This window comes from Zea mays, chromosome 2, assembly GCF_902167145.1.
Source record: "Zea mays cultivar B73 chromosome 2, Zm-B73-REFERENCE-NAM-5.0, whole genome shotgun sequence".
Lineage (NCBI taxonomy): Eukaryota > Viridiplantae > Streptophyta > Magnoliopsida > Poales > Poaceae > Zea > Zea mays.
Genome location: NC_050097.1, coordinates 241,312,492 through 241,330,480, shown reverse-complemented (window position 1 = coordinate 241,330,480; position 17,989 = coordinate 241,312,492). Strand labels below are relative to the sequence as shown.

At 46.1% G+C, this 17,989-nt stretch overlaps 1 protein-coding gene and 1 pseudogene across 1 annotated transcript; both read right to left on the bottom strand.

Annotated features, from left to right (window-relative positions):
- Nucleotides 1–12,858: 12,858 nt before the first annotated feature.
- LOC107648855 (Oxygen-evolving enhancer protein 2-1 chloroplastic) lies at nucleotides 12,859–14,171 on the bottom strand. Its single transcript, NM_001323898.1, has 3 exons — nucleotides 13,804–14,171; nucleotides 13,379–13,662; nucleotides 12,859–13,285 (listed from the first exon to the last, which is right to left on the bottom strand). The coding sequence occupies exons 1-3, from the start codon at nucleotides 14,033–14,035 to the stop codon at nucleotides 13,025–13,027; spliced, it is 777 nt and encodes a 258-aa protein (NP_001310827.1). The 5' UTR covers nucleotides 14,036–14,171; the 3' UTR covers nucleotides 12,859–13,024.
- Nucleotides 14,172–15,762: 1,591 nt separating this feature from the next.
- LOC109944458 (uncharacterized) lies at nucleotides 15,763–16,332 on the bottom strand (annotated as a pseudogene).
- Nucleotides 16,333–17,989: the final 1,657 nt, after the last annotated feature.

Genomic DNA, 17,989 nt, shown 5'->3' with positions numbered 1-17,989 from the left:
TTTCTTTCTAGGCAACTTGGCACGGGTTGGTTGCCTAGAGCTAGATGTCTCACCCTTATACATAAAAGCATGATTAGGGCCAGAGTGAGACTTCCTAGAATGAATTCTCCTAATTTTGCTCTCAGGATAGCCGGCAGGGTACAAAATGTAGCCCTCGTTATCCTGAGGCATGGGAGCCTTGCCCTTAACAAAGTTAGACAAGTTCTTAGGAGGGGCATTAATTTTGACATTGTCTCCCCTTTGGAAGCCAATGCCATCCTTAATGCCAGGGCGTCTCCCATTATAAAGCATGCTACGAGCAAATTTAAATTTCTCATTTTCTAAGTTGTGCTCGGCAATTTTAGCATCTAGTTTTGCTATATGATCATTTTGTTGTTTAATTAAAGACATGTGATCATGAATAGCATTAACATCAATATCTCTACATCTATCACAAATAGACACATGCTCAATAGTAGATGTAGACGGTTTGCAAGAATTAAGTTCAACAATCTTAGCATGAAGAATATCATTTTTATCTCTAAGATCGGAAATTGTAACTTTGCAAACATCAAGATCTTTAGCCTTAACAAGCAATTTTTCATTTTCAATTTTAAGGCTAGCTAGGGAAGCATTCAATTCATCAATCCTAGCAAGTAAATCAACATTATCATCTTTAGGATTTGAAGTTGAAACATTGCAAACATGTGAATCAACCTTAGCATTTAAACTAGCATTTTCATTCCTAAGGTTGTCAATCATCTCACGGCAAGTGCTTAGCTCACTAGATAATTTTTCACATTTTTCAATTTCTAGAGCATAAGCATTTTTAACCTTAACATGTCTCTTGTTTTCCTTAATAAGGAGGTCCTCTTGGGAATCCAAAAGATCATCCTTTTCATGAATAGCACTAACCAATTCATTTAATTTTTCTTTTTGAGCTATGTTAAGGTTGGCAAAAAGGGAACGCAAATTATCTTCCTCATCACTAGCATTGTCATCACTAGAGGATTCATATTTAGTGGAGGATTTAGATTTAACCTTCTTTTTGCCGTCCTTTGCCATGAGGCACTTGTGGCCGACGTTGGGGAAGAGGAGTCCCTTGGTGACGGCGATGTTGGCGGCGTCCTCGTCGTCGGAGGAGTCGCTTGAGCTCTCGTCGGAGTCCCACTCGCGACAAACATGGGCATCGCCGCCCTTCTTCTTGTAATACTTCTTCTTCTCCTTTCTTCTCCCCTTCTTGTCGTCGCCTCGGTCACTGTCACTAGATATAGGACATTTAGCAATAAAATGACCGGGCTTACCACACTTGTAGCAAACCTTCTTGGAGCGGGACTTGTAATCCTTCCCCCTCCTTTGCTTGAGGATTTGGCGGAAGCTCTTGATGACGAGCGCCATTTCCTCATTGTCGAGCTTGGAGGCGTCTATGGGTTGTCGACTTGATGTAGACTCCTCCTTCTTCTCCTCCGTTGCCTTGAATGCAACGGGTTGAGCTTCGGATGTGGTGGCATCATCAAGCTCGTTGATCTTCCTCGAGCCTTCGATCATGCACTCAAAACTTACAAAATTCCCGATAACTTCCTCGGGGGTCATTTTAGTATATCTAGGATTACCACGAATTAATTGAACTTGAGTAGGGTTAAGGAAAATAAGTGATCTTAGAATAACCTTAACCACCTCGTGGTCATCCCACTTTACGCTCCCGAGGTTGCGCGCTTGGTTCACCAAGGTCTTGAGCCGATTGTACATGTGTTGTGGCTCCTCCCCTTTTCGAAGCCGGAACCGACCGAGCTCCCCCTCAATCGTTTCCCGCTTGGTGATCTTGGTGAGCTCATCACCTTCATGCGCGGTCTTGAGTAAATCCCAAATCTCCTTTGCGTTCTTCAACCCTTGAACTTTGTTATACTCCTCTCTACTTAAAGAGGCTAGGAGTATTGTTGTTGCTTGAGAGTTGAAGTGCTCGATTTGGGCCACCTCATCCTCATCATAGTTCTCATCCCCTACGGATGGTACCTGCGCACCAAACTCAACAACATCCCATATGCTTTTGTGGAGCGAGGTTAGATGAAATCGCATTAAATCGCTCCACCTAGCGTAATCTTCACCATCAAAAGTTGGTGGTTTGCCTAATGGGACGGAAAGTAAAGGTGTATGTTTGGAAATGCGAGGGTAGCGTAGGGGGATCTTACTATACTTCTTGCGCTCTTGGCGCTTAGAAGTGACGGAGGGCGCATCGGAGTCGGAGGTCGATGTTGATGAAGTGTCGGTCTCGTAGTAGACCACCTTCCTCATCCTTTTGTGCTTGTCCCCTCTCCGATGTGGCTTGTGAGAAGAAGATTTTTCCTTCTTCTCTTTGTGGTGAGAGGAGGAAGACTTTTTCTCCTTCCGTTTGGAGGAGTCCTTCTTTTTCTCCTTCCTCTTGGTGCGGGACTCTTCCGATGAAGTGCTCCCGTGGCTTGTAGTGGGCTTTTCGCCGGTCTCCATCTCCTTCTTGGCGTGATCTCCCGACATCACTTCGAGCGGTTAGGCTCTAATGAAGCACCGGGCTTTGATACCAATTGATAGTCGCCTAGAGGGGGGGTGAATAGGGCGAAACTGAAATTTACAAATATAAACACAACTACAAGCCGGGTTAGCGTTAGAAATACAACGAGTCCGCGAGAGAGGGCGCAAAACAAATCGCAAGCAAATAATGAAGTGAGACACACGGATTTGTTTTACCGAGGTTCGGTTCTTGCAAACCTACTCCCCGTTGAGGAGGCCACAAAGGCCGGGTCTCTTTCAACCCTTCCCTCTCTCAAACGGTCCCTCGAACCGAGTGAGCTTCTCTTCTCAAATCAAAGCCGGGAACAAAACTTCCCCGCAAGGGCCACCACACAATTGGTGCCTCTTGCCTTGATTACAATGGAGTTTTGATCTCAAGAACAAGTGAGAAAGAAAAGAAGCAATCCAAGCGCAAGAGCTCAAATGAACACGGCAAATCACTCTCACTAGTCACTAGGGCTTTGTGATGAATTGGAGAGGATTTGATCTCTTTGTATGTGTCTAGAATTGAATGCCTAGCTCTTGTAAGTGGTTGTGAAGTGGAAAACTTGGATGCAATGAATGGTGGGGTGGTTGGGGTATTTATAGCCCCAACCACCAAAAGTGGTCGTTGGAAGGCTGCCTGTTCGATGGCGCACCGGACAGTCCGGTGCACACCGGACAGTCCGGTGCCCCCTGCCACGTTATCACTGCCGTTGGATTCTGACCGTTGGAACTTCTGACTTGTGGGCCCTCCAGGGTGTCCGGTGCACACCGGACATCTACTGTTCATTGTCCGGTGTGCCAGCATGGGCGTTTCTGACTCCTGCGCACGCAGAGCGCGCATTAAATGTGCGGCAGAGACCGTTGCTCCGGAGGCGCACCGGACAGTCCGGTGCACACCGGACAGTCCGGTGAATTATAGTGGACTAGCCGTTGGAGTTTCCCGAAGCTGGCGAGTTCCTGAGGCCGACCTCCCTTGGCGCACCGGACACTGTCCGGTGTACACCGGACAGTCCGGTGAATTATAGCCGAGTCGCCTCAGGGAATTCCCGAAGGTGGCGAGTTGGAGTCTGAGTCCCCCTGGTGCACCGGACATGTCCGGTGGCACACCGGACAGTCCGGTGCGCCAGACCAGGGGTGCCTTCGGTTGCCCCTTTTGCTCCTTTGTTGAATCCAAAACTGGGTCTTTTTATTGGCTGAGTGTGAGCCTTTTACACCTGTGTAATCTATACACTTGGGCAAACTAGTTAGTCCAATTATCTGTGTTGAGCAATTCAACCACCAAAATTATTTAGGAACTAGGTGTAAGCCTAATTCCCTTTCAATATGCCCCCTGCCTTTTGGTGGAGTTGAGCAAACCAAAAGCAACTAACTCGATGTGATTACATCGGTTCTCTTAGGCATCTTGCCACATACTAGGATGGTATTGTTTGAGGAAACGCCCATTCAAAGCCTTAGGCAAATCCTTGCCTTGTAATGTTTGTAGCAAATAGGCGTTGCCAGACATCACCTGTTTTACTTTATAAGGACCCTCCCAGCTTGGCGACCATTTCCCGAACTTTCGGTCTTTATTCCTTAGAGGCAGAATGGTCTTCCACACGAGGTCCCCTACTTGAAATGATTTTGTTTTGACCTTCTTGTTGTAGGCCCTGGCTACCATGATCTTGTCCTTTTCTATTGCTCCCAAAGCTATCATCCTCTTGTCGGTCACCTCATCAATATTATCCATCATTGAATTATAATAATCAGTAACAATTAGATCATTTTGTCTGGCAAACCTGACAGCATTCAAACTTATTTCCACAGGCAACACTGCTTCCTGCCCATAGACAAGCTCAAAAGGAGATACTTTAGTAGCCCTATGTTTAGATATTCTATGAGCCCATAAAGCTTCAGACAAAATCTTATGCCAATGTTTAGGATTATCAGATATCTTCTTTTTTATCAAATTAATCAATGTCCTATTACTAGACTCGGCTTGTCCATTGGCCTGAGCATAATATGGAGATGAATTAAGTAGCTTAATCCTGTATGATTCGGCAAATTCACGTACCTCCTTTGACATAAAAGAAGTACCTTGATCTGTAGTCAAGGTCTGGGGAATGCCGAATCTATGAATAATATGCTCAGTTATGAACTCGATTACCTCCTTGTGCGTCATGTTCTTCAGAGCAACGGCTTCAGTCCATTTGGTGAAATAGTCAGTGGCAACTAACACGAACCGATGCCCCTTTGATGATGAAGGATGAATTTCTCCAATAAAGTCTAATCCCCGTCCTCTGAAAGGCCAAGGCTTGATGATAGGATGTAATTCAGCTGCAGGGACCAACTGTAGGTCGCCGAATTTTTGACACACCTGGCAACCCTTGTAGTACTTGAAACAATCAGCTATCATGTTAGGCCAATAAAAACCAGACCTTCGCAACAACCATTTCATCTTTGGAGCCGATTGGTGGGTACCACAAATTCCTTCATGTACTTCGGTCATGGCCAATATAGCATCATCTGTGCCCAAGCACTTAAGCAGGACGTCGTCGACTGTTCGGCGGTAGAGTTCATCACTCATCAAGACATACTTGAAAGCTGTTCGCCGAATGTTCTTATCTGTCCTGATATTGGGATTTCTTAAATAATTAAGTATAGGTGTCCTCCAATCACTTGCATCGGCTTCATTATCAGCCGAATCAATTAAGAGAACATTTCTGGTAACCTCGGACGGTCCGGCGTCTCGACGCGGACGGTCCGCGACTAGGGAATTGACCCTGCACTGGTTATCAGATTCTCAGCATTGTGAAATCTCCCTCGCTTTATCCGATAACCTGATGCGTCTTGTGCCAAATTGTTAGCTCTATGATTCTCAACTCTAGAGATATGCCGAATACTGAATTTGTCAAAAGAATGAATTATACCCCAACATTTTTCAAGGTAACTATTTAGAGTACCATCAAAACATTGATATTCTTCTAACACTTGTTGGACAACCAGCTGAGAATCACCAAATACCTTCATATGTTTTACTCCCATACCATTTAAAAGTTCTAAGCCGAATAGGAGGGCCTCATATTCGGCTTGATTATTAGTGCAATAAGTTTTCAATCGGCTAGAGAAGTCGAAGGAGACATTACTTGGTGAAACAAGTACGATGCCAATTCCTTGCCCTTCATTGCAAACCGATCCATCAAAATATAAAGTCCAAGGAGTAATAGTGAGGTATGACATGTCTAGTTTATGAATATCATTAATCTGATGTTCTACAATGAAATCCGCTACGACTTGGCCTTTCATAGATTTCAATGGTTCATAGGCCAAGTCATATTCTATGAGTGCATAAGCCCACTTACCAATTCTACCACTCATAATTGGGTTATGCAACATGTATTTGATCACATCGGCTTGACCGAAAACAGTGCAATGACTAGACAGTAAATAACATCTACATTTGGTGCATGCATAAAACAAGCATAAGCATAACTTCTCAATAAAAGTGTACCTTGTTTCAGCATCCACCAACCTTCGGCTTAGATATGTCACCATATGCTCCTTCCCCTCAGTTTCTTGTGTCAGAACAGCCCCAATGACTTTATCTTCAGTTGCAATGTATAATCGGAATGGTACTCCAGCTCGTGGTGCTTTTAATACGGGAGCCGAAGATAAATATTTTTTGATGAGATCAAATGCTTCTTGCTGTTCTGCCCCCCAAGCGAATTCGACATCATTCTTAAGCCGAAGAATAGGGGTGAACGCATCAATCTTCCTGGCTAGGTTAGAAATAAACCTTCGTAAATAATTCACCTTGCCGAGAAACTTCTGTACCTCGACCTTACAGGTCGGAGGTCCCACATTCCGAATAGACTTGATTCGGTCAGGGTCTATCTCTATATCATGTTCATGTATGACAAATCCTAAAAACTTACCAGCCGATACTCCAAAAGCACATTTACGTGGGTTCATTTTCAAATCATACCGACGCATTTTATCAAAGGCTTTGCGCAAATCAGCTATATGAGAACTAAACTCAGCCGATTTGACTACAATATCATCAATGTAAACTTCCACAGTGTTTCTATAACAATTCATGGAAGATCAAATTCATAGCCCTCTGATAAGTAGCACCAGCATTTTTCAGACCAAATGTCATGACAACCCACTCAAATAAACCAATGAAGCCTGGACATATAAAGGCTGTTTTAGACGCATCTTCTTCGGCCATGAAAATCTGATTATATCCGGCATTACCATCAAGGAAGCTAATAATTCTATTTCCTGATGCATTATTGATTAATGTGTCGGCTATGGGCATGGGATATTCGTCTTTAGGAGTTGCTTTATTTAAATTGCGAAAATCAATGTATACTCTAAGATTACCTGACTCCTTCTCCACCGGCACAATATTGGAGACCCACTCTGCGTATCTACACGGTCTGATAAAATCAGCTTCTAGCAGCCGGTGAATTTCGTCCTTAATGCGTGGGAGAAGATCTGGATGAAATGTTCTAGCTCTCTGCTTGAAAGGCCTGAAACCAGATTTAATAGGCAGCCGATGCTCTACGATCTCTCGGCTTAATCCAGGCATCTCAGTGTAATTCCAAGCAAAGCAATCTGAATATTCCTTTAATAGACCGATCATCTCATCTCTAGGATCGGTCCCCAGGGTCTTGTTTACAAAAGTCGGCCTTGGAGTTTTACCATCTCCTATGTCAATCTCCTCCAAAGGATCGGCCGATGTAAACCCCTGTCCTAGTTTATCAAGGTCTCTGAATTCCTCTATCATGTCCCCCACAGAGGAATCAGATGATCTTTGTGTGATGGCGGACTTTTCGGTCTCGGGGACCGGATCATCCGTAATACTGTCTTTTTGCTGCGGTAGATGTTCTGTCTTAAAGTCCGAACTGTTTTGTGACAGACCAGACCATCCGGCTTTGAGAGCTGAACTGTCCGTGATCAAAGACTCATGAACTTTGTGTGTATTCATCATTTAAACTTTATTTAGGATTTAGCCGATTCTCCATCGGCTCTAGCATTACTGGAATGAAACCTTTCTTATCTATACTTATGAACTGATAATCAGAAAAATCTACTCCTGTGAGACATGTAGCAGTCTCATAAGTCCAGAGTACAGGGGCATCGGTCACAGCGATGCAGGCCGATACATCAGCATGTACTTGTTCTACATCATCGCCTACCCATTGTATTAACGTTTGATGTAATGTAGAAGGTATACATTGATTGGCATGAATCCAATCTCTACCTAGTATTAGGCTGTAATTTCCTTCTACATCAGCGACGAAGAATGCAGCAGCAAGGGTCTTAGTCCCGATGGTTAATTCAACGGACGTGACTCCCCTGGCTTTAATCAAACTATCCCCAACACCACTGAGGGTCATGTTGGTTTTGACAAGTTCGTCATCTTGCTTACCTAATTTTCTGTATAATGAATAAGGCATTAGATTTACAGCCGCCCCTCCATCTACCAACATCTTAGCAATCGGTATTCCATCAATGTGACCACGCACGAAGAGCGGCTTTAAATGATTTACCGATTCCTTTGGTTTAGTAAAGGCGGCTTCTTTAGGACCAAAATTAAACTGGGCAGCAACAGGTTCATCGTCGCCGATAATAGTATAATCGGCGGAAAATGTAATAACATTTACATCCATACCTGGGTGTTCTGGAGAAGCCTCATAGTCAACCAAGTCTTCTCCCAGTAGGTCGTCTTCTTCCATTGATGTTGGCGTGTTGTCGGAAGCTTCCTGGTGAAGGACGGACGGTCCGCGCGTAGGGGCCGAACGGTCCGTGCCTGGTGCAGATTGTCCAACCTTGCTGGCCGAGCTATCTGCCATACCTGCAGGGTGCTGCACAAGTGTTGTTTGATTTTCTATTTTTGTGGCCGTTTGTTTTTCCTCAACGGCTTTTGGTCTCCATTTCTTTTGCGGTGGCAGGTATAGTGGATGTGTGTCATTGAATATCTTTTCCGCCTCCTTCTCCTGGCTCTCCTGTGCTCTTAGGCGCTGTAATTTTCTCTTTTGGGACCGTGTCAATCCCGCTGGGCACCATCGAGGCATGGAGCACTTTGGATCGGCTGTTTTGATGGTAGCCGTATTTTCTTTTTTGGTTGTATTGGCCGATTCACCAAAAATCATCGGCCCTTCGCTTTCTTTTTTTATAACGACATCTGTTGTGCCTATTTTGATAATGTTTTTTGTCGTTCTTTTATTTGCCGCAGGCATATGCCCCCTGCCGGATTGGTCGGCCTTGGAGGCCGAGTGGTCCGGCAATCCTGTTGGGTGTGTGCCTGATGACCGGATTGAGCGGTGCTTAATCGGTCTTGCACTGGTGGCGCTAACCTATCAAAAACGGATGTTTGGGGTGCCCCCCAAGTAGGGTATTGTGGCATCCCAAATGAATATGGTGGTATGCCCCACATTTGATTTGGAACATATGGTGGAGGCATGTATGTGTATGGATATGGCATAGGTGGATATGGAGGTGGAGGTGTCCATGCAGGTATGTTAGGTCTCAATTGTACAGTATGACCTTTCATTTCTTCCGATTGGTGGGGTGGTCCAATCGGCCTGACCTGACGCTGCTCATGAATGGGTGAGCGGGGTCGCTTTGCTGCCCGGTCCCTGGGGTCGGCCTTCTTTTTCACGTATTTAGACAACAATTGATCGAAAGTTGGGCCGGACTTGACTAGCCGACCAGCTGCTTTAAATGTATTTGTTTTCCACGTACCTATCTCTGGTCGTCGTGGTTTGAAGGTACGTGGCCGCTGTGAGTTCTGAGCATGGCCGGACCGTCCGCTGGTGTCCTCCGGACCGTCCGGAGAAGTTTCGGACCGTCCGCGTCTGGATGGCGGACCGTCCGCGATGCGCAGAACGGGTTCTTGCGCCTGTCTCCCTGTCTGTGTTTGCCCCCCAGTCCCGGAGGCTGTGATGGTCACCTTCAGAGTCTCCCCTCCATCAGGAGTCTTCTCGGCCACCACTTTCCTGCAAGAAATTTTAATATTCCCATCGGCCTCTCCTGCATTGCCGATGACTATCTTTTTGCCTTTGCCTTCGTCGGATGTGTTTGGCCGAGTCAGGACTTTCTTGCCCTCAAAGTCGATCATGTTCATCGGAAAGGGCTCCGTGTCCACCTGCATTTCCTGAAATTTCAATCGTCCTTCGTTAATGGCCGATTGAATCTGTCGACGGAATACATTACAATCATTAGTGGCATGAGAAAATGAGTTATGCCACTTGCAGTATGCACGACGTTTTAGCTCGTCGGCGGATGGAACAGTGTGATTTATTTTAATATTGCCATTTTTAAGTAACTCATCAAATATTTTATCACATTTACCAACATTAAATGTAAACTTTACCTCCTCCTGCCGTTTCTTTTGAACCGGCTGTAAGAAAGCACAAGCCGAAGATTTGGCCTGCTTTGGCCAAACCATTTCAGCAGCATATATTTCTGTTGACTCGTCATCTGAGCTACTTCGATCGCACTCTACTATATGTACGTTATGACGAATTGCTTTAGCAGTTTCTTTGCTTCGGCTTTCACAAGCCAAAGCTCTCTGGTGTAACTGTGCTAGTGTAAAAAATTGGATGCCCTCTAATCTTTCTTTTAAATAATATCGTAGACCATTAAAGGCTAATCCTGCTAGCTGTTTTTCTGCTAAATGAATTTGGAAGCATCGGTTTCTTGTATCTCGGAATCTCCGGATGTAATCATTAACCGATTCATCTTTTGCTTGTCGCAATGACACTAAATCTACCAAATCCAACTCATAGTCACCGGAGAAAAAATGATCATGAAATTTTTGTTCTAGATCCCCCCATGATGAAATGGAATTAGAAGGTAAAGTGGCGTACCATGCAAACGCGGTTCCCGTTAGAGATAATGAAAATAAACGTACGCGAAATGCCTCTGTGTCGGCCAATTCTCCTAATTGTGCTAAAAACTGGCCTATGTGTTTGCGCGTGTTCTTTCCTTGATCACCCGAAAATTTTGCGAATTCGGGTATCCTGGTTCCCTGTGGGTATGGGTGGTGATCAAATCGGCTGTCATAAGGTTTCCGATACGATTGCCCCCCAGGGACCATGCTTACTCCGAGCTTATCTTGGAACGCCCCGGCTATTTCTTCCCTTACTATATCAATGGCAGTCGGTGCGAGACCACCGGCTCTCTGGTCAAACATAGGTGGGGTTGGCTGGATGTTAGTATGTTGTCTCTCCCCTATTGGTTTGAGCTACGTGGTGCATTTCCATTTGCCCTATATGGCTCATAGGTTTGATCGTTTCTTTCTGGCCTTCTAGGTGGGGCCGGAAAGCTTTCCTGGGCTCTGGATCTTGAACTAATGGGCTGGTGCATTGCATAGTGTGATGGGATGTGTTGCTGGGACGGGTGAGGATTTAGGTAGTAATCCTCCTCAAAAGATTCATGCGCGGACTGCCCGGGTATGTACCCGGACCGTCCGTGGTTGTATGCGGACCGTCCGTCGTTGTATGCGGATGGTCCGACTGGGTAGTTTAGATTCTGTGCCGTGTGTGGTGGCTTGAGCGCATATCTAGGTACCTCATTAAAAATAGGCCCAACTGTTGTCGGCCCGGACGGTCCGCGCTCACGTGCGGACGGTCCGGGCATGTGCAGATCGGCTGATTTGCTGCCGATTTACGGTTGCTCAGGGTATGTGTCCATCGGCATTCCATAAAGTGGTTGTGACTGGTCGTGACAACCTGTAGCCGATGTATTACGCGTGTTACCCCCTAACTCAACCTCGTGCGAAGGAAAATTTGTGATATTAGATTTATCAAATGCACGTACTAGTCTCTTAAAATCGCTTTGCATACCCCCTATGATGTTCTGCATTTGTTCACGTTGCTCTTCTACATAATTTCTAAGAGATTGTAGCTCGTTGGTATTACTTACATTGGAGATATCTGGTGTTGGTTGGAGCGAAGCCGGATCCGTCGCCCGATGTCGGACGACCTTGTTGTTCCTGTCCACTTTGAAGTTGGCCAAGAATTTTGCTTTTGCCTCCTGGATCATACGCTCCTTGTGCTCCTTAAACTGGAGCTGTTCGTCAGCCGGCAAGGTTTCCCAAGTCGGCTCTATGATGTTGCTTGGGGAAATATCAGAGCTATCCCTTGAACCGGCCATTGAGGGCCGATTTGATGCGTCTATATTTGTCGTCCCCAGCGGAGTTGCCAAAAAGTATGTTGACACCTTTTTGGAGGCGCCAATCACTCAAAAGAACCAGCGGTGGTGCTCTCTGGTCAGGGGCGGACGGTCCGCGACCTGGCGTGAGGCGGTGGTGCTCTCTGCACAGGCGCGGACGGTCCGCGGCCAGGGGCCGGACGGTCCGCGACCTGGTACAGGAGCTCGGGTTCCCTGCCTGACGGCCGGACGGTCCGCGCGTACGCAGAGGCGGCGGAAGTCGCCGGCGGCGCCTGGATCTCGCTCCCGGGAGGGACCCCGTCGGGGAGGAAAGATCCTAGGGGTTGTCTAGGCTCGGTATGCCGACCTAGACTCCTCTAATCGACGTAGAGTCGAAGAGAAGCGGAGAATTTGGGGATTGGAATACTAAACTAGGGCTAAACTAGAACTAGACTAGGATTACTCCTAATGCATAAGGTAAAAAACGAGTAATAGACTGGATTTGATCGATTGTTCGGGATTACAAATCGGCCGTAGACCTCTCTATTTATAGAGGAGGGGGGCTGGACCATTTACACAACTGATTCCGAGCTAATCCCGCGAATATAGCTAACAACCGTAGCACACAACTCGGAACCCTAAACTGCTCTGCGCATGCGCGGACCGTCCGGCCCAAAGACGCGGAGTGTCCGGATCGCGGACCGTTCGGCGTCAGGGCCGGACCGTCCGCCAGCTCAAAACTGTGCTCAACACTCTCGGACAACGACTATCTCAGGTTCAAGTTAGCGCTTTCATAAATACTTTTATAAATCTTTTTCAAACTCTTTTTCAAGTGCACTATATATCCTCAGTAACGATTCGTGACCCGTTTGATCCCCGGCCCATGATTCTTCCCTCTGTAACTCCTATGTTGTCCTATTCGCCGTTCACGACGATTGATAATGGAAAATTCAGGTGGGGGGACTTTCTCTAAAAAAAAGGTTATATCGTTGAAGTGGCACTAGACAACTGATACACAAACCAGTTTGTTTCCTTTAATATATCTATTCTAAACTCAGATATACGCTTCTCTATACACCCCTTACTTAGCTCTCACACATCCTAGTTTCCCATAATTCACGCAAATAAAGTGCCTTTTAGAATCTCTGGCTAAATGGCAGGAAGTTTTTTTTTTTAAAAAAAAAAGACGAAGCAATATTAGTACCAAGATTTCTCAAACAACTTGGATGGCAGCAGAAACGGGTCCTCTCATGTACAATCAAAGAAACACACAACAAGCATGGCGAGCCAGGCCATGCCTAGCTCTCTACGTACACACGGTGCGTGCATGTGCATCCCTGATGAAAAGCATCAAAGAAACAATAGTTTACGTCGGTCACGCGACGCTGAAGGAGGCGGCGGCCTTCTCGACGCCCTTCCTGGCGCCCTTGAACCACCGCTTGTCGCCGGCCTGCGCCTTGCAGATGTAGAGCTTGCCGTCGGAGACGGTGGCGGTGATGAGCTGGTGCTTGCCGCCCTCGTCGCCGTCCGCCGTCCTGGTCAGCACGGTGATGCTGTAGTACTGCTTGCCGTCCACCACGGGGGTGGAGCTCTCCAGCACGTTGGCGGTGGCCACGGCGTCGGTCTCGAACCCGCCCTGCAGGCACAGCAGCAGGCCAGCATCATCATGTTCATGTTCACCATTTCACAGCCACAGAGAGAGATAGATGCTTGCTCTCTTCGTACGTACCTCGGAGTCGGTCTTGCCGCCGTAGGCCTGCTTGCCGAGCAGGTAGTCGACCTGCGAGAGGAACTCCTCGGGGGAGCCGTACTCGGTGATGGCCTTCTTGGAGGTGGGCTGGATGATGACGGACACGTTGCTGTTGGCGTCGAAGTTGTCCTCGTAGCGGAGCACCTGCCCGGGGAACTCCCGCTCCTTGCTGGGGTTCCACTTGGACGGGATCAGCAGCTTGAAGCCGTCGCCGACGTAGGAGATGAAGTCCGTGTTCTTCTTGGTCTTGCCGAACACGTTGGCTGCGCGCGCGCGGGTGCAGTGCACACGACGGATGACCAGTCAGGCAGAGGCAGGGAAATGGCCGGCGCTGACACTGTGTGTAGTGCAGTGGCAGTGCAGCAGAGAGCTAAAGGACGCCTGTGGTTTCGTTTCGTCACTACCTGCTTCCCCGTAGGCGGCGGCGGCGGGGCTCGCCTTGGCGCCGACGGCCGCGACGCCGGCGAGGAGCGCGAGCGCGGCGCGGCGCGACACGTCGCTCTCCGCCGCGGCGGCCTGCTGCTTCTGGGCCTTGCAGACGAACAGTTGCGCGCTGCGCGGCGGGGCGGCGAGGCGCGGCGACGGCGCGGCCACGCGGGCGGTGGACTGGTGGAGGAAGCACGAGGTGGACGCCATGGATCCCAACTTCCAAAGCCGCTTGCTTTTCTTGCTTCGGCTGCCTGACTCCGGTCCGGCCGGGGAGAAGAGAAGAGTGTGGATGGCACTAGCGCGGGCGGACGACTAACGTAACGATGGGAGGCGGGGCGGCGGTGGGGTCGCGCGCCGGGGCGCGCCTACTTGTGGTGCGCGGCGCCCCGGGCAGCGGATGGAGTTCGGATCAGGGGCGACGCCGCGGGATAAGGTTCCGCGACGCGCCATTGGGCCACGTCGGATCGCGATGTTTCGGCCGACACACACACACACGGCTCTCTCCCCCTCTCCGTTTGCCAGCTCTGTCTCGTCTCATGGTGTCTCTGCTATACCACACGCTAGGGCGGATCTTATTTCGCTTAAAACTTATTAAATCCCGACTAAAAAAAGGTCACATTGCATGAATTTTGACTCACAGGAACTCAAAGTTCACCCAAACCAAGGAGCGAATATCCCTGAAAAGCTTGCCCCCTCCGAGGATAGAACAGCCTTCTTCAGAAGTGCTGAATCTCTTTTTCTAGCTATGGACATGGGGGATTGGAGGGCACGTTTGCAGCGTATTATCTTTGGTCTCCACTTTGGAACAAGAGTATTTTCATGTGGTAATGAAAACCAAGCTGCTTTTGTCATATTACATGTTCTAGTTGGTTGGTATGAAAAGTTTTTATTACTTTTTTCAAACTATATATAGTGTCGTCCCCAATGAAATGCATCAGTTCAGTTCGTCACGATCAATCTTTAAAAGAAAAAAGAGAGGAAAATGAAATATGGGGGCACTCAACATCTAAATCCAGCCTTTGCTTCTCTAAGGACATGTCAAGTACAGAAAATAGCTAAAGCTTTCTGTCGCATTTCTTTCTATCCCATAGCAATATTGTTTTATATACTTGTCGCAGGAAATGTATGAATTCCGGCGGGAATAAGTACCTATATATCCCTTAGGCCCCGTTCGATTATCTGGAATTAAAAACACACACGGTTCTGTTCCTAGGCCAAGTTCAATGGATCCGGCTGGTTCACTCAAACTTGATTAGGGTTGGATCTGGCTCTAAAATAAAACACGGTGGTTCACTGAATGTTGTTCGTTTCGGCTAGGATTTAGGACATGACTGATACCTACCATGCTTTGTTTCCAATATAAACATGCGCTTGCGCATACATACACTGCAGATGGACACATACTATACTAGCTAATGGATGGATCTATCCTTATTAAATTTCAGTACTGTGCATATGCACAGCAGATGAGACTTTTGTTGCACAACTGCAGTCCCGCAATGGGCAATGTTTCATTGATTCAAATTTAAGAAACCTGATCAGGACTTGCATGTTCAACAGTCGCAACAGCTAAATGTTGCTCATTCGGTTCTTCTTCTTGCGGTGCCTCAAGAGAAGTGCAATTTCAAGTCCCTTCAGCCAAGTGTCCTACACAATAACAAAGAAATATAAACTTAGCAAAAATATGTCTCTACCTAGAGCACGAGTGGAAAGAATGGGACATTCAGAAGGATCATACTGAAATTCAGAAGTTAAACTATATTATATATTTCAGTATGATGTTTGGAAACTTACCATCATAAAGCTCTCCCAAAGCATCAAAGGGCGGGAAGGTTGCCTTGTTGTTGTTAAACTTCTTGATTTTAGGAAATGTCTGCACAATTAAAAAACATTGATCAAATACGAGATTATCATTATAAGGTTATCCTACATAACTAATTTGATAATTGAATTTCAAGAAATCAACTTACCACCATGAGATTCTCCCACAAAGCTGGTGGTCCTTCAACCATATTCCTTTTCTCATTCCAAGTGGACCCACTCTATTGCTTTGCTGCTTTGAGAATCTTGTAGTCTCTCTTCAGCTGACCTTCTTTATCCTGAATTTGAGACTTTGTAAAGGAGACATACTTGTTCCTCACATGAAACTCCTTGACCATTCTATTCCACCCTTCGGAGTTCCAACCATTGTCACCTCTATATCCACTTTCTTTAAATTCATGGAGAATGTCAACAAGAGACCTCTCAAGGCCTGGATTCCAATCCGCTCTTTGTTTCACTACTACATAAACAATGGTCACACATCAGTAATACAAAACTTACAAGAAAGCATGAAGAAACATTGAACACAATACCTCTTGGAGAACTTCCACTCTTTTTTGCCCCACTGCATTTAGGAGAAGTCTTCTTTTTAGTAGCACTTGTTGTAGGAATGAACCTACGCAACTTTGGGGAACCACCTATGTTGAACCTTGGGGAGCCTTTTCCAACCATAGCTTTTTAAAGAAAAACTTATTACATTTTACAATACTACTAACTTAAAGTGTTGTTTTACATGTTACAATACTACTAATTAAATTATTACAACTTATTCAACCACGAAAATACTAATTTAGATGTTGTTGGTATTGAGCCCACATTTCTTGGGCGATGGTATCTCTTAAAGCATTGCCTTGTGTAGTGCCTGGGTCACTCATTTGATCACCACTTGGTATAGCAACAAAGTTTGATGGATCAATATTACCCGGCTGATGATCTAACCAATCCTCATCACCATGAAGTGATCGGATTAGATTGTGGAAGATGGCAGCAACTATAGGTATCTTTACTTGGTTTTCCAGTGTGTGGAACGTGGCAACTTTGAGAATGGGGAAGCGCTTTTTAAGCACCCCCAAAGCCCTTTCCACATGGTTCCTCAGAAGTGCGTGGCGATGGTTGAAGAGCTCCTTCGGGTTCTGTGGTCTTCGATGTTCAGCCCCAAATTCCTTCAAGTGGTACCGAGCTCCTCGGTATGGAGCAAGAAAAGATGGAGTATTTGCATACCCTCCATCAACTAGATAGAATTTTCCTGGAGGTACCTGGAAACCCTTGCTCATAGCTGATCTTAGCACTCTAGAATCTGTGGCCGATCCCTCCCATCCACTAGAAACAAAAGTGATATTGAGATCGAAATCACATGCCACCATCACATTTATGCTTAGTGTTCCTTTCTGATTTCGAAAAGGAGAATGTTTCTCGGGAGATATGGAAATAGGAATGTGAGTTCCATCAATGGCACCAAGACAATTCTTGAAGAATGGATAGAATCTAGGATTATCTTGGATTTTTTTGATGCACTTGATTAGGATCAGGAGGCTGAATGAAGCGACGAGATAGGACAGGAATGACCTTATTGAAGAAGTGGTTGATGTGATGATGGAAGGTGTCATTACTGTGCCCAAAATACACTTGGAGATCCTGATATGAGGCGTTGCAACTTAGCATGTATAAGAAGAACCCCAACTTCTCCTCGACCGTGATCCTTGTATCAACAATGCTCATTTTCCTTCTAAGATAAGTTGCAAGCTCTCTGAAGATGTGTGGTTCCATCCGAAATGTAACTTGACAGTTCTTGACATGTCCCTCGAGGAGTCGACGAACCTTAACCTCGCCTGTCTCATTTGAGGTATGACGTTTCTTCTTTTGTCCCCCACCTCTAGTAGAACCCATCAGATATAAGGCGGGGAAAATAAATATCATCATGTCATCATCTTCTTCTTCCCTCCTCTTTGTAATACGATCCCGCAATGAGATACTCATTGTAGAACTAAATAATATAGATGTATTGTCAGGTAGAAGTTAAATAATAAAATAGAATTAAAGAAAATCATGTATCGCTTCAAAAGTACAAGTAACAAGGACTAAAGTAAACCATATATACGTACATAGAATTTAATACCTTTTGGATTTGGTACCGGATCCCAAGAGGGAGGAGGTTCACCTTCCTCAACTATAATTGGTGTTGTAGGGATCTACATGTAACAACTCAAATAAGTAGCTGGAAAACACATGAATCTAGGCACACAAATGAATCGGGACAAATAAATCTACACAGGACAAAACTAACGACATTGACATTCTTTTTCTCTATATACACATTTAACATCAAATCAGTATAGCACA

Excerpts from the sequence above, each read along its gene's own strand:
- LOC107648855 (NM_001323898.1), bottom strand. The coding sequence starts at position 14,035 with ATGGCGTCCACCTCGTGCTTCCTCCACCAGTCCACCGCCCGCGTGGCC. Across the intron at positions 13,663-13,803 it reads CGCCGCCTACGGGGAAGCAG|CCAACGTGTTCGGCAAGACC; the intron begins GTAGTGACGAAA and ends GCGCGCGCGCAG. Across the intron at positions 13,286-13,378 it reads GCGGCAAGACCGACTCCGAG|GGCGGGTTCGAGACCGACGC; the intron begins GTACGTACGAAG and ends CTGTGCCTGCAG.